We start from the raw sequence: 13700 nt of genomic DNA on the forward strand, positions 1-13700 counted from the left end.
TAAGGTCTGCCCTTTTCTTGGCTGCCTCTTGCTTGTTAGTATGTAAGCAATATACCATCTGTGAAACTGACGTGGCAGGCCTATTTTACCTATTTATTTAATTTTTTATTTCTTATTTATTCTAATCTAGAATATAATCATGACCTGATTTGGGGTCAAAATACTATACAGTTTAAATTAATGCAGTCATCCATCCAGACCCCTCTTGTCCTGATGCCCCTGTAGAAAACACACCCCATTTATTTTCTCACTATCTATTTGGTGCCAGACAAGGATAAAGAATTCAGCCACCAAATAAATCTGCCTGTCATCGGTCTGCCATTTGCCTCAGCTGTCCTGTTCTTTATTAGGTGAGTGGCTTACCGCCCCCAGAGCTGACGTGGCTGCTCAATGGCCAACCTGTGCTACCAGACGCCTCCCACAAGATGTTGGTCAGGGAGACTGGAGTCCACTCTCTGCTCATTGACCCACTCACTCAACGTGATGCGGGGACGTATACATGCATTGCTACCAACAAAACTGGACAGAATTCCTTTAGTCTGGAGCTCACTGTAGTAGGTAAGGTTTGCTGCTGGGGCCCCTAAACATAACTCCCTTCAAAGTTGCTGCCCAAATATGCACAGCCTCTGACAGAATTCCTTAGTCCTTTGCCCCACCAAACCTCATTTCAATTTCTCCTTCATGTAGTAAGGGCCATTATTTCCTACATTGCTTTCAAAGACATATCAGCAAGCTAAAACACATAATGTGGTACCTTGTGTGGGAGTCATTGTAATAGTTAATCAATCAATCAATTCATTAGTTAATTGACTATCACTAAATCTAAGTCACTTGCCCTATGTTCATCACTCCTGGAACACACCAGAATCTTGGCCCTACCCCAAGCTTCCATGTCTTTGCTTCAGTGATCCTTCTACCAGGAATGCCCTTCATTGCCTAGGAACCACCTCCTCATTGTCAAAGGCTTAATTCGAACATTACCACCAAGGCACATCCTCCTCTGTTTCCACAGCACTTGGAAAAGGAGGGGCTCAGGGCATCTGGGTGGCTCAGTCAGTCGGTTAAGTGTCCGACTGCAGCTCAGGTCATGATCTCACGGTTCATGGGTTCAAGCCTTGTGTTGGGCTCTGTGTTGTCAGCTCAGAGCCTAGAGTCTGCTTCATATTCTGTCTCTCTCTCTTTTCCTCTCTCTCTCTCTGCCCCTCCCCAGCTCGCATTTGCTCTCTCTCTCAAAATAAGCATTAAAAAGAAGTTTTTTTTTTTTAAAAGAAAAGGAGGGGCTCTTCAGAGCACTTACAGCCTTCTATGTAACTGTTTTGCCTTCCTGAAGAGACTGTAAGCTTCGAAAGTCAGACATTCTGACTTTTTTGGTGTATCTCGAGTGTCTGACTCAGTGTCTAGAACGTGAACAGTGCTCACCAAATGTTGAGTTAATAACTAAGCAAATGAACCTTTACCTTATGAGATGATATGAACAAAATACTGTAATGCCTACAAATAATGACTAGTCATCATCACTTGGTTGATACCAGCCCTTAGGGCAGGAGTCTAGCCAAAACTAGACTTCAGAATACATGAATTCTAGTGCTGAGCTTTCTCCCATGTGTGGCCCCTACCAGAAACAAGGATGGCTTCGGCATGCTATCCTGTCTATAGGTTAGTGGCTGCTTGCCCCATATATCTTTTTCTTTTTCTCACTCTTAATTTTTTCCTCCCAACAAAGTAGGAAAAGCTCATTCTACAAGGACATATTAACTGTAAGCTTTCATTTTTCCCCCCACTATTTTGCAAATATTGACTCTGGAATCCTGAAATATGAGGTATCTTTGCCCAAAAAAGGCCTCCTTAGGAAGCATAATGTGTGTGTGTGTGTGTGTGTGTGTGTGTGTGTGTGTGTGTGTGTAAGTAGTGTACCTCTCAGGGTGCCTGGGTGGCTCAGTCGGTTAAGTGTACAACTTTGGCTCTGGTCATGATCTTGCAATTCATGGGTTTAAGCCCCACATCAGGCTTTCTGCTGTCAGCCCAGAGCCGACTTTGGATCCTCTGTCTTCCTCTCTCTCTGCCCCTCTCCCGCTTGCACTCTTTCTCTCTCTCTCAAAAACAATAAATAAACATTTTTCAAATATTTGTAAAATGTAGTGTACTTCTTTTCTGTAGCTATAAACTTCTTCAAAATAATAGTTGAGGGAAAATTAATATGCCTTCCACAAAATAAACTCCTCTAGAAAAGAGAAAGGATATATTTAGTATTTAAAGTCTGTTGTTTCTCAAAATTTACTGCTGAGAATAAAAGAAACTCTTTAAATTCCACACCCACTATTTGCATCCCCCATGTGCAGTACAGGCCCTTGAGTGTTGTCTCTCATACAAAGTGAAAGTTTCATTATTTCTTTTTAAATCATTTCTGGAGCTTTTATCAAGACAGCGATCTTCACTTAGAGAGGTAAAAAGTGTTCTGAAGAGAAGGTAAAGTCGGGGAGGGGGGTGCCTACTCTGCTAAATTCTTTAACTGTAATGAGTTTGAAGCATGAACCCCAAGGCACTTACTATCCAAACAAGAATGGCCCTTCTTCTCATTCAGCCAAAGAGGTGAAGAAAGCACCTGTGATCCTGGAGAAACTGCAGAACAGCGGCGTTCCCGAAGGCCACCCAGTGAGGCTGGAGTGCCGTGTGATAGGCATGCCGCCACCCGTGTTCTACTGGAAGAAGGACAACGAAACCATCCCTTTCACCAGAGAGAGGATCAGGTACAGCCTGCTTCCACATTCAAAGGGACTTCCAAACTTAGTGGGGCTTCCTGGGCACCCAAATAAGTCTGTTGTCTTTTGAATCTGTCTGTCACCCAATATGATGCATTTGAATTTCATCCACATCATTGTACGTATCAAGAATTTCTTTTTGTTCCTGAAGGACAGTCCATAATACAGATGTTCCACAGTTTCAAAACCTTAATTTTTTTCCAGATTAATTAGTGGGTTTTTAAAAATTTTAAATTCAGTATAGCTAACATACAGCGTTATATTAGTTTCAGGTGGACAATATAGTGACTCAACAATTCTATACATTACTCAATGCTTATCAAGATAAGTGTACTTTTTAATCCCTTTCCTTTATTCCCCCATCCTCCCACCAACCTCCCCTCTGAAACCATCAGTTTGTTCTCTATAGTTAAGAGTCTGTTTTTTGGTTTGTTTCTTTTTTCCCTTTGTTCCTTTGGGGTTTTTTAAATTATTTTTTTAATGTTTATTTATTTTTGAGAGGGAGAGAGACAGAGTGCCAGCAAGGGAAGAGCAGAGAGAGAGGGAGACACAGAATCCAAAGCAGGCTCCAGGCTCTGTGCTGACAGCGCAGAACCCTATGCAGAGCTCAAACTCATGAACCTCAAGATCGTGACCTGAGCCAAAGTCGGACATTTAACCGGCAGAGCCACCAGAGCACCTCTATTCCTTTGTTTTTTATTAAATTCCACGTATGAGCGAAATAATATGGTATTTGTCTTTCTCTGACTGACTTATTTCATTTAGCATTATACTCTCTAGATCCATCCATGTTATTGCAAATGGTAAGATTTCATTCTTTTTTATGGTTAAGTAATATTCCTGTGTGTGTGTTGTGTTTGTGTGTGTGTGTGTGTGTGTGTGTGCACGCGCGCGCGCGTGCGCGTGCACGCACATGCAAGCGCATGTGTGTGTGAGTGTGTGTGTATATACACACATATCACATCTTTATCCATTCATCTATCAATGGACACTTGGGTTGCTTCCATATTTTGGCTATTGTAAATAATGCTGCAATAAACATACAGGTTCATACATCTTTTCAAATTAGTATTTTTGTTTCTTTGCATAAAAATCCAGTAGTGGAATTACTGAATCATATGGTGATTCTACTTTTAATTTTTTGAAGAGCCTCCATACAGAGGCTGCACCAGTTTGCATTCTCACCAACAGTGCACAAGGGTTCCTTTCTTCTCCACAACCTCATCAACACTTGTTGGTTCTTGTGTTGATTTTAGCCATTCTGACAGGTGTGAGGTGATATCTCATTGTGGTTTTGATTTGCATTTCCCTGATGATGAGTGATGTTGAGCATTTTTGATGTGTCTGTTGGCTATCTGCATTTCTTTGAGAAAATGTCTGTTCATGTATTCTGCCCATTTTTTAATTGGATTATTTGGGTTTTTTGGTGTTGAGTTGTATTAAGTTCTTTATATATTTTGTATACTAACCCTTTATCAGATAAGTCGTAGGCAAATATCTTCTCCCACTCAGTAGGTTGTCTTTTAGTTTTGCTGATTGTATACTTTGCTATGCAGAAGTTTTTATTTTGATGTAGTCACAATAGTTTATTTTTGCTTTTGTTTCCCTTCCCTCGAGAGACATACTTAGAAAAATGCTGTTATGACTGATGTCAGAGAAGTTACTGCCTATGCTCTTTCCTAGGATTTTTATGGTTTCAGTTCTCACATAGAGCCTTGACCCATTTTGAGTTTATTTTTGTGTATGGTGTAAGAAAGTAATCCAGTTTCACTCTTTTGCATGTAGCTGTCCAGTTTTCCCAACACCATCTGTTGAAGAGACTGTCTTTTTCCCTTGCATATTCTTGCCTCCTGTGTCAAAGATTAATTACCATATAATCATGGGTTTGTTTCTGGGCTCTCTATTCTGTTCCATTGATCTATTGGTCTATTTTTGTGCCAGTATCATACTGTTTTGATTACTACAGGTTTGTAGTACAACTTTAAATCTGGGATTGTGATACCTTCAGTTTTGTTTTTCTTTTCAAGATTGCTTTGGCTATTTGGGGTCTTTTGTGGTTCCATATAAATTTTAGGATCAGTTGTTCTAGTTCTGTGAAAAATGCTATTGGTATTTTGATAAGGATTGCATCTAACTGTAGATTGCTTTGGGTAGTATGAGTATTTTAACAATATTTGTTCTTTCAATCCATGAGCATGGAATATTTTTTCATTTGTTTGTGTCGTCTTCAATTTCTTTCATCTATGTTTTATAGTTTTCAAAGTACAGGTCTCTCACCTCCTAGGTTAAGTTTATTCCTAGGGTTTCTTTTGTTTTTGTTTTTGTTTTGGTGCACCTATAAGTTGGATTGTTTTCTTAATTTCCCTCTCTGCTATTTAATTATTAGTATATATAAATGCAATGCAGGGGGTGCCTGGCTGACTCAGTTGGTGATCTTGGGGTTGTGAGTTTAAGCCCCACATTGGATGTAGAGCTTACTTTAAAAAGTGTTTTTAAAAAATGCAGTGGATCTCTGTATATTGATTTTGAATCCTGCAACCTTACTGACTTAATTTAACAGTTCCGGTAGTTTCTTAGTGGAGTCTTTAGGATTTTTTTTTTTAATGTTTATTTATTTTTGAGAGAGAGAGAGAAACAGAGTGCAAGCAGGGGAGGGGCAGATAGAGAGGAAGACACAAAGAATACAAAGCAGGCTCCAGGCTCTGAGCTGTCAGCAGAGAGCCTATTGTGGGGCTCAAACCCATGAACCATGAGATCATGACCTGAGCCAAAGTCAGACACCAAACTGACTGAGCCACCCTGGCACCCCTAGAGTCTTTTATATATAGTATCATGTCACCTGCAAATAGTGAAGATTGTACTTCCTTACCAATTTGGATGCCTTTTATTCCTTTTTCTTATTTGATTGCTGTGGCCAGGACTTCCAGTTCTGTGTTGAATAAAAGTGGTGAGAGTGGACATCCTTGTCTTGCTACTAACCTTAGGGGAAAACCTCTCGGTTTTTCACCGATGAGTAAGATGTTAGCGGTGGATTTTTCATGTAAGGCCTTCATTATGTTGAGGTATGTTCCCTCTAAACCTATTTATGAATGGATGTTGTACTTTGTAAAATGCATTTTCTGCATCTATTGAAATGATCATATGGTTTTTATCCATCTCTTGTTTATGTGATATATCACATTGATTGATTTGTGAATATTGAACCACCCTTGCAAGCCAGGAATAAATTCCACTTGATCGTGGAATCACGATCATAATATATATTGTTGAATTCAGTTTGCTATTATTTTGTTGAGGATTTTTGCATCTATGTTCATCAGAGATATTAGCCTGCAGTTCTTTTTTTTAATGTTTATTTATTTTTGAGAAACAGAGAGATACAGCATGAGCTGGGGAAGGGAAGAGAGAGGGAGACACAGAATCTGAAGCAGGCTCCAGGCTCCAAGCTGTCAGCACAGAGTCCGACGCAGGGCTTGAATTCACAAACCGTGAGATCGTGACCTGAGCTGAAGTCGGATGCCCAACCGACTCAGCCACCCAGGCGCCCCTAGTTCTCTTTTTTTGTAGTATTTTTATCTAATTTTGGTTCAGGGTAATGCTGACCTCAGCAAATGAAGTTGGGAGCCTACCTTCCTTCTTGCTAGATTTCATCTAACCAACCTTTTTTTTTTTGGAATAGTTTGAGAAGAGGTACTGACTCTTCTTCAAATGTTTGGTAGAATCCACCTGTGAAGCCATCTTATCCTTGACTTTTGTTTCTTGGGAGTTTTTTTGATTACTGATTCAATTTCATTGCTGGTGATTGGTCTGTACAGATTTTCTATGTCTTCCTGATTCAGTATTGGGAGGTTATATGTTTCTAAGAATTTATTCATTTCTTTTAGATTGTCCAATTTGTTGGCATGCAATTTTTTATAATATTCCCTTATAATCCTTTGTATTCCTGTGGGGTTGGTTGTTATTTCTCCTCTTTAATTTCTGATTTTGTTAAAAACTTTAAGTTTTAAGTTTAAAAATGTACACAGAATAAATGAAGACCTTGCATTTTTTTGTCATGTGTCTTCAGTCATATTAGTACACAGAAAACCCCTTTGATAGTAAAATGCTAAAATAAGATAAAGCAAAACAAAACATTAAGGCAGTAACTCCTTCTCTATCCATCACTACATGGTTATTTTTAAAGTAACTAAGGGGGTGCCTGGGTGGCTCAGTAGGTTAAGCGTCCAACTCTTGATCTCAGCTCAGGTCTTGATCTCAGGGTTATGAGTTCAAGCCCCATGTTGGGCTCCATCCTGGGCATGAAGCCTACTTAGGAAGGAAGGAAGGAAGGAAGGAAGGAAGGAAGGAAGGAAGGAAGAAAGAGAGGGAGGAAAAGGAAAGAAACTAAGGATCCAGTTACCAAAAGTGGGTATCTTGCTACATTTCCTCTAACCAACCTTATCTGTGCCATTTTGGTTTTACTCCATGAGGGGCAAGCACACAAAGGCAGCTTGTGTACAAAAGTTTCTACTGAGAATTATTTTTTCACAATAAACTGAATTTGTCCCAGAGGATGTTGTAACTGTCAAGCTTTACAGAATTTTGGCATCTAAGAAGTCTACATAGGTCAAGATTTTTCTCTGGTAAAACTTTAGCAAGCACAGAAAATATTCTTGATTTAACATTTCAGTCTATGTTAATGCAACCTAGCTAGCTCAATCAGTACAACATGTGACTCTTGATCTTGGGGTCGTGAGTTCAAGCCCACATTGGGCATAAAGTTTAAATAATTAATTAATTAATCAATTAATATAACTCATTAATATAACATGCTAAACCCAGCCTGAAATATTAGCGTAATTATCCAGGATTGCAATATGCAGCCAAGGTTGAGAACTACTGATATCAAGGAAACATAAGGGAACAACATGCTGATTTGCTCCTTTGTATTAAGCTAACTGCTGCACATGCTCAGTTGGTTACATTAAGAAATAACCCCTCCATACTAACAGTATATCAATCCCTGGACTCCCATCTTGGTCTACTTTCCCATAGCTTCTTAGCAAAGTTCTTGTTGAAATGTCCAATCAGGTTGGGAAAAGAGATTTTTCTGGACTTTGGTTGTGACAAGTGGGGGCACCTCCTCTGGGGGGGAGTATAACTCCAGGAGAGGTGGAACAGTGGGAAGGGCAAGAACAGGTCTCAGCCTGGGCTGTCAACCTTCATCTGGGCCTCACCGGGTTAACTGCTGCTCTTTTGTGATTCCTTTCCACTTTTCAGTTTGCCTTTGATAACTGCTTTAAGCTGAGTCTCCCTTGCCTCTCTGGAGGGTCAGGGAGGAGGGTAGTGCTGCCCTGCTGGATCTGCCCTGAGAGTTTCCCTGAGCCCTGAATTCCCTAAGGCCTTTTCTGCCCCTGGATGCAATTGCAGATATGTTCTCTCTTTTCTCTAGTATGCACCAGGACGCAACAGGGTATGTCTGCCTCCTCATTCAGCCAGCCAAGAAATCTGACGCTGGATGGTACACGTTGTCAGCCAAGAATGAAGCTGGCATCGTGTCGTGCACTGCCAGGTTGGATATATACGGTAGGTGTAACGTCCTCAGTTGAACATCTGTGTATGATAGGCAGCTTGAAAAAAATGTTTTAAGGATAGGCGTAGTATGTTTCCATAATTGAATTGGTTAGATTATATTTTAGTGCTTAAACGATGGATTTTTAAAATCATTTCACCCTAGTCGCCTCAATGCTTTTGTATATTTTTGTATACTTTTGTACACTTTTGCACACTTTTGCATTTAAATGAGCTTAAGTTTCTTCCCAAAAAAGACCTATATTACTAGGAATTACAGCTATTTCAGAGTTTAACCATGCTTGTGCTTCCAATCATCTAGCATCTCATGCTGTCTCCTTCATGCCATGGGCCACCCACTGGAACTCCCTCCCCACTGCCTGTCATTTCCCCCACACATACCTCCACCCAGCAGAATTGTCCTGTCCTCATTCACCTGTTAATGCATTCCATAAATATTTATTGTGCCAATCCCACAACCAGACTAATAATAGAGAGCTGTCCTAATAATAATATCAAATGATATTTGTATAATGACTTGTAATTTACAAAATGGTACCCTTAGGACCTTCCAATTATTGCAATTGTTGTCACCCTCATTTATTTTTTTTTTAATTTTTTTTTAACATTTATTTATTTGAGACAGAGAGAGACAGAGCATGAACGGGGGAGGGGCAGAGAGAGAGGGAGACACAGAATCGGAAGCAGGCTCCAGGCTCTGAGCCGTCAGCCCAGACCTCGACGCGGGGCTCGAACTCACGGACCGTGAGATGGTGACCTGAGCCGAAGTCAGACGCTTAACCGACTGAGCCACCCAGGGGCCCCTGTTGTCACCCTCATTTAAATGCTGAAGATGGGCACGTGGGTGGTTCAGTCAGGTGAGCATCTGACTCTTGATTTTGGCTCGGGTCATGATCCCAGGGTCGTGGGATCCAGCCCTGAATCTGGGCTCAGGGAGGTTAAGTATCTATAGCCGAGATGCAAATCCAGGTTTTTGTACCATTCCTTTGAGCCATGTTTCTAATTTTCAAAAGGATTTAGGGGTGCCTTGGTGGCTCAGTTGGTTCAGCATCCAACTTTGGCTCAGGTCATGATCTCACGGTTTGTGGATTTGAGCCCCATGTCAGGCTCTGTGCTGACAGCTTGGAGCCTGGAGCCTGCTTCAGATTCTCTGTTTACTTCTCTCTCTGCCCCTCCCCTGCTCACTCTCTGTCTCCCTCGCTCAAAAATGAATAAACATTAAAAAAAAAAGGATTTAATAAGTTAATCTTTTTTAATATTTATTTATTTACTTTGTGTGTGTGTGTGTGTGTGTGTGTGTGCGCGCACACACACACACACACACACGAGTGGGAGAGGGGCAGAGAGAAAGGGAGAGAAATCCCAAACCAGTTCCATGCTGCCAGCACAGAGTCCAACGTATGGTTCGAACCCACAAGAACCCACGAATGGTGAGATCATGACCTGAGCCGAAATGAAGAGTTGGACACTCAATTGACAGCCACACAGGTGCCCCAACAAGTTCATCTTTATTAATCTATTAATGTACTCTATGCATCTTGTCTATAATTTTGACATTAACTGGCACTTTTGGAGACATATTCCTTAATCCAAAAGGGTGATTCTTTTTTCCTCTCCTTTAAAATTTGTTTTAAAAAATAATTTAATAATTAACAAATTTCTTTTGTTTAAGTTTATTTATTTATTTTGAGAGAGAAGGAGAGTGTGTACAAGCAAGCAAGCACACGCATGAGTGGGGTAAGGGCAGAGAAAGAAAGAATCCCAAGCAGGCTCTGTGCTGTCCTGACGCAAGGCTCAAACTCACAAACTGTGAGATCATGACCTGAGCCAAAACCAAGAGTCGGTTCATTGCGCAACTGACTGAGCCACCCAGGTGCCCAAATAATTAATAAATTTCTTTTTCATTACTGGTTCAACATGATTAACCTAAGTTACAAATAGAAGTCACTGTGTCTAGAACCTGAGGTCCCTGCTCTTCATAGGTGCATACTAGATGTATTCCTTTTTTAGTACCATGCAGGTAGGACCTTGGCTTGCCATTTTCTAATACTTGGGGGAAATATATAGCTTTCTGATTATTTTCCTTTATCCTTGAACTTGAAAAGAAATTCAACTGTGAGGGAAGCTGACCCTAATGTACTGTCCCCTGGTTGGGGGCGGGGAGAGAGGGCCATCGATATAGTTCAACCTAGGTTAAGTCCCTTATCCATTTCATCCACTTCACCATACCAGAGGGAACTAGGTCTCCAGCCAAGAAACCCAGTACCAATAAGCCCTGAAATAGATAAGTTTTGTCCCAATCCTTCTCCCTTTCCTGGTTGTTTGTCCTGGCTCACCCTTCTGTCTCCTGTCTTGGTTGCACAGCACCAACAATAGGGGGTGTTATTTCCTCAGTTGGGAACCTGGGAGTGGAGGAGAGGATGGAGGACTTGGGCTAAAATCAATCCCCTACCCCCTCTCCCACCACTTCCTGCCTGTCTGAGGACAGGCTCCCCTCTCTCATCCGAAGGAGGGCTTCTAATAGAAGCAATTACAGTAGGCTGGTTAAGATGTCTGGAGCAGAGACTTGACTAGCTGTTCACTGTGGCTTTATTGAATGCCTATTCTTCAGCAGAATCACTATTAGAATTGTAGCTTCCAATATTTGATTTTATCAATTCATTTGGAGGTATTTAGACTCTAAAAAACTGATTCAAAATAAGGAAATCAACAAAGGCCCAATTTATAAATCAGAATGCTAAAAAGGTCCATAGCTTCCTGGGAACCATAGCATCAATGTTCCCCACCCGGTGTTCCCCCTTCTCCACATCAAGGTCCCTGGAAACCTAATCAGAAGATTGCTCAGTAGTTTCTGAATAAAAGATAAGAGCAGTTTGGATGGATATTTCACTCAGGCCATGTTCAAGCCTAAGGATCATCTCTGCTAAAAACAGTGCTTGCTAAACATGGAAATTCTAATACATTCTCTTTTGTACCTGAACCATGATTGGTTGAACAGAAGTTACTTTTCATTCTTCTTGCGGTAACTCATTAGAACCTGATTAGGGAGGTGGGTAGGTAGGGGCTGATTAGTGATTAGGGTGTGAAATAGGTACTACTGAGAGGTCCAGAACCATCTTTTGGCTTCCATTTCCTCAAGTTTCTGTCTCTACCTTCTCAGGTACCTTCTCTTGAGAGCCTGAAGCTCTTTCTACACTGCCCGTGGAAGACCCCATCCTAGGTCATATTTTGAAAAATCACCTTAGTCAGCCACTCTTATAGTCCCAGAGTTTTGGCATTAGGAGCATAAGAGATGGCCAGCCTAGTTCACAGCAGGGGAGAGATCTTATTGTTTTTACAAATGGTGCATTTTAGAGAACGTGTTGGAATGAGGACAGAACACACCCATACACTGTATCTGCTAGACTGCATTCCTTTGTAACACATTATTTGGTCCATTTTCCAGCTCAGTGGCACCAGCAGATCCCAACACCCATGTCTGTCCGGCCCAGTGGCAGTCGCTACGGATCTCTCACCAGTAAAGGACTTGACATTTTCTCTGCCTTCTCCTCCATGGAAAGCACAATGGTGTATTCATGCTCTTCTCGGAGTGTAGTGGAGAGTGATGAACTTTAGGAATGTTTGGGTGCCTGCTGTATAAGGGGGCGGACTGTGGAGGGGGAAGGAGGACAAGCCAGATACAGTGGTTTCCAAGCAACTGGATTTGAGTAAGTTCCCATGCTGCTGGACCCTTGGCAAGAAGTGCTTTGAATAAGTCAGCTGGAGACTCTTGCAGTCTCAGCTGGGGGAAAGATGTAGGGCTGTGCCTTTTAAAGATTCCAACAAAAATGTGAGAAGACAATACAGATGAACCAAAGATGTCATGAAGCTGCCATCCACTGCTTTGGGAAAAAGCTAGCATGCTCCCCTGCCCCCTGCTATGTTAGGGATATTTAGGCCCTACTAGGAGCAATGAGGCGCCATATGCTTGAGCTGAAAGGAGTTAGACAGTAGTGATTTTAGGTGTCATTAACTCACCAGTAATGCAAAGAAAAAAGGTGGGGAGGTCTCCATTACCTTTCATCAATTACATCCATAGCAGTAGTTTTGATGGATTCTTTTAATCAGCTTCTACTTAGCCTTAAGAGCTCATGCCATACAACTCACATATGTGGAGAAGCACTTTTGATTTACTTATCCTGAGTGTACTGAGCCACATTATAAGATGCCAAAATGTGCCTGAGATACGAAAAATTCACTGAAACACTCAATATTGCACAGTGCACTTGTTCTAGCCAAAACAAGGCCCCATTAGCCTGTCTGCACCATTGTCTTCTGGATATAATGGTGAGTCGTTTTTCTTTCTGACTTTACACATCCCTAAATTCTAGAACTAAAAGGTTGTTAGTAAACCAACTAACAACAAAAACTTCTGTGGGGTTCCTTTTTAAACTACTAGCTCAATATGCAAAAGTCATCATCATCTTCCCCTCCTCCCTCCCCAAAAGTCTGGAAGTGTATGAGGGAGTAAGGAAGGGAGAGATGCAAACAAGGAGAGAAGGTGATGGAGCCTGTCAGTTTTCACTTGCCCCTTAAGAGCAATGGTTCTGGAGGGAGAGGTCTTTAATAGGTATGAACTGTTTGTGAGATAATTAATTTGCATTTTCTGCATAGAAGATATCATGCTAACCATAAAAGGGGGAGGAAAGGAGAATATGCCTCTTTATTCCAACCCACCTATTCAAAATCTTCCTCTTAAGGAATTTTTAGACTTAAGTTCACTGCAATTATTCCCAGTGCCTAGAAGAGTGTTTGGCCCCAAATAGACATTTAATAGATATTTGTTGGATGAATGAATCTTATATGAGATAGAGAAATCTGCAATTCACACAGCAGTCCAAAAATTGCCCTGGGAATAGTAATCACAGCACAGTTTACTCCAGACTCATCCGTGAAATCAATTGGAGGTGTCTGTTACCAATTCCCTGTGCCCAAGTGTCTGGTGTTCTCTGATCCAGGCACCCTCAGCTGGCATCTTACTCGAATGAACAAATAGTCATTGTTTAGAAAGGCTTGAAATTTTCTTCACTTCAAGGCAAAGATTTCCAGTATAAAAATAAATTCATTCACTCAAAAAAAATCATTTGTGTGTCTACTCTGTATAAGATGCTATGCTAGAAACTGTGGGAAATATGAAAATATGAATAAGACACAGTCCCTGACCTCAAGGAGCTTATAATCTAGCAGGGGAGGTAAGATGTAAGGCATAAAGAGTGCTGCTTTTGGGAGGGGGAAGAAATAGATACTTTATCAGACAGAAGTTTCTAGTGCTTTTCATCCTATATTTTTTATGACTCTAAAATCATCTTAATGTCTTCAAATCTTTATTTC

At 41.0% G+C, this 13700-nt stretch overlaps 1 protein-coding gene across 1 annotated transcript in view; it reads left to right on the forward strand.

Annotated features, from left to right (window-relative positions):
* MYPN (myopalladin) overlaps positions 1-12193 on the forward strand; it is a 75655-nt gene extending 63462 nt beyond the window's left edge. The window contains exons 16-19 of the mRNA XM_042960486.1: positions 351-558; positions 2582-2747; positions 8191-8324; positions 11776-12193. Coding sequence (XP_042816420.1) covers positions 351-558; positions 2582-2747; positions 8191-8324; positions 11776-11945 — 678 coding nt within the window. The 3' untranslated portion in view covers positions 11946-12193. The remainder of the gene's footprint in view (positions 1-350; positions 559-2581; positions 2748-8190; positions 8325-11775) is intronic.
* Positions 12194-13700: the final 1507 nt, after the last annotated feature.

Source organism: Panthera tigris, chromosome D2 (genome assembly GCF_018350195.1).
Source record: "Panthera tigris isolate Pti1 chromosome D2, P.tigris_Pti1_mat1.1, whole genome shotgun sequence".
NCBI lineage: Eukaryota > Metazoa > Chordata > Mammalia > Carnivora > Felidae > Panthera > Panthera tigris.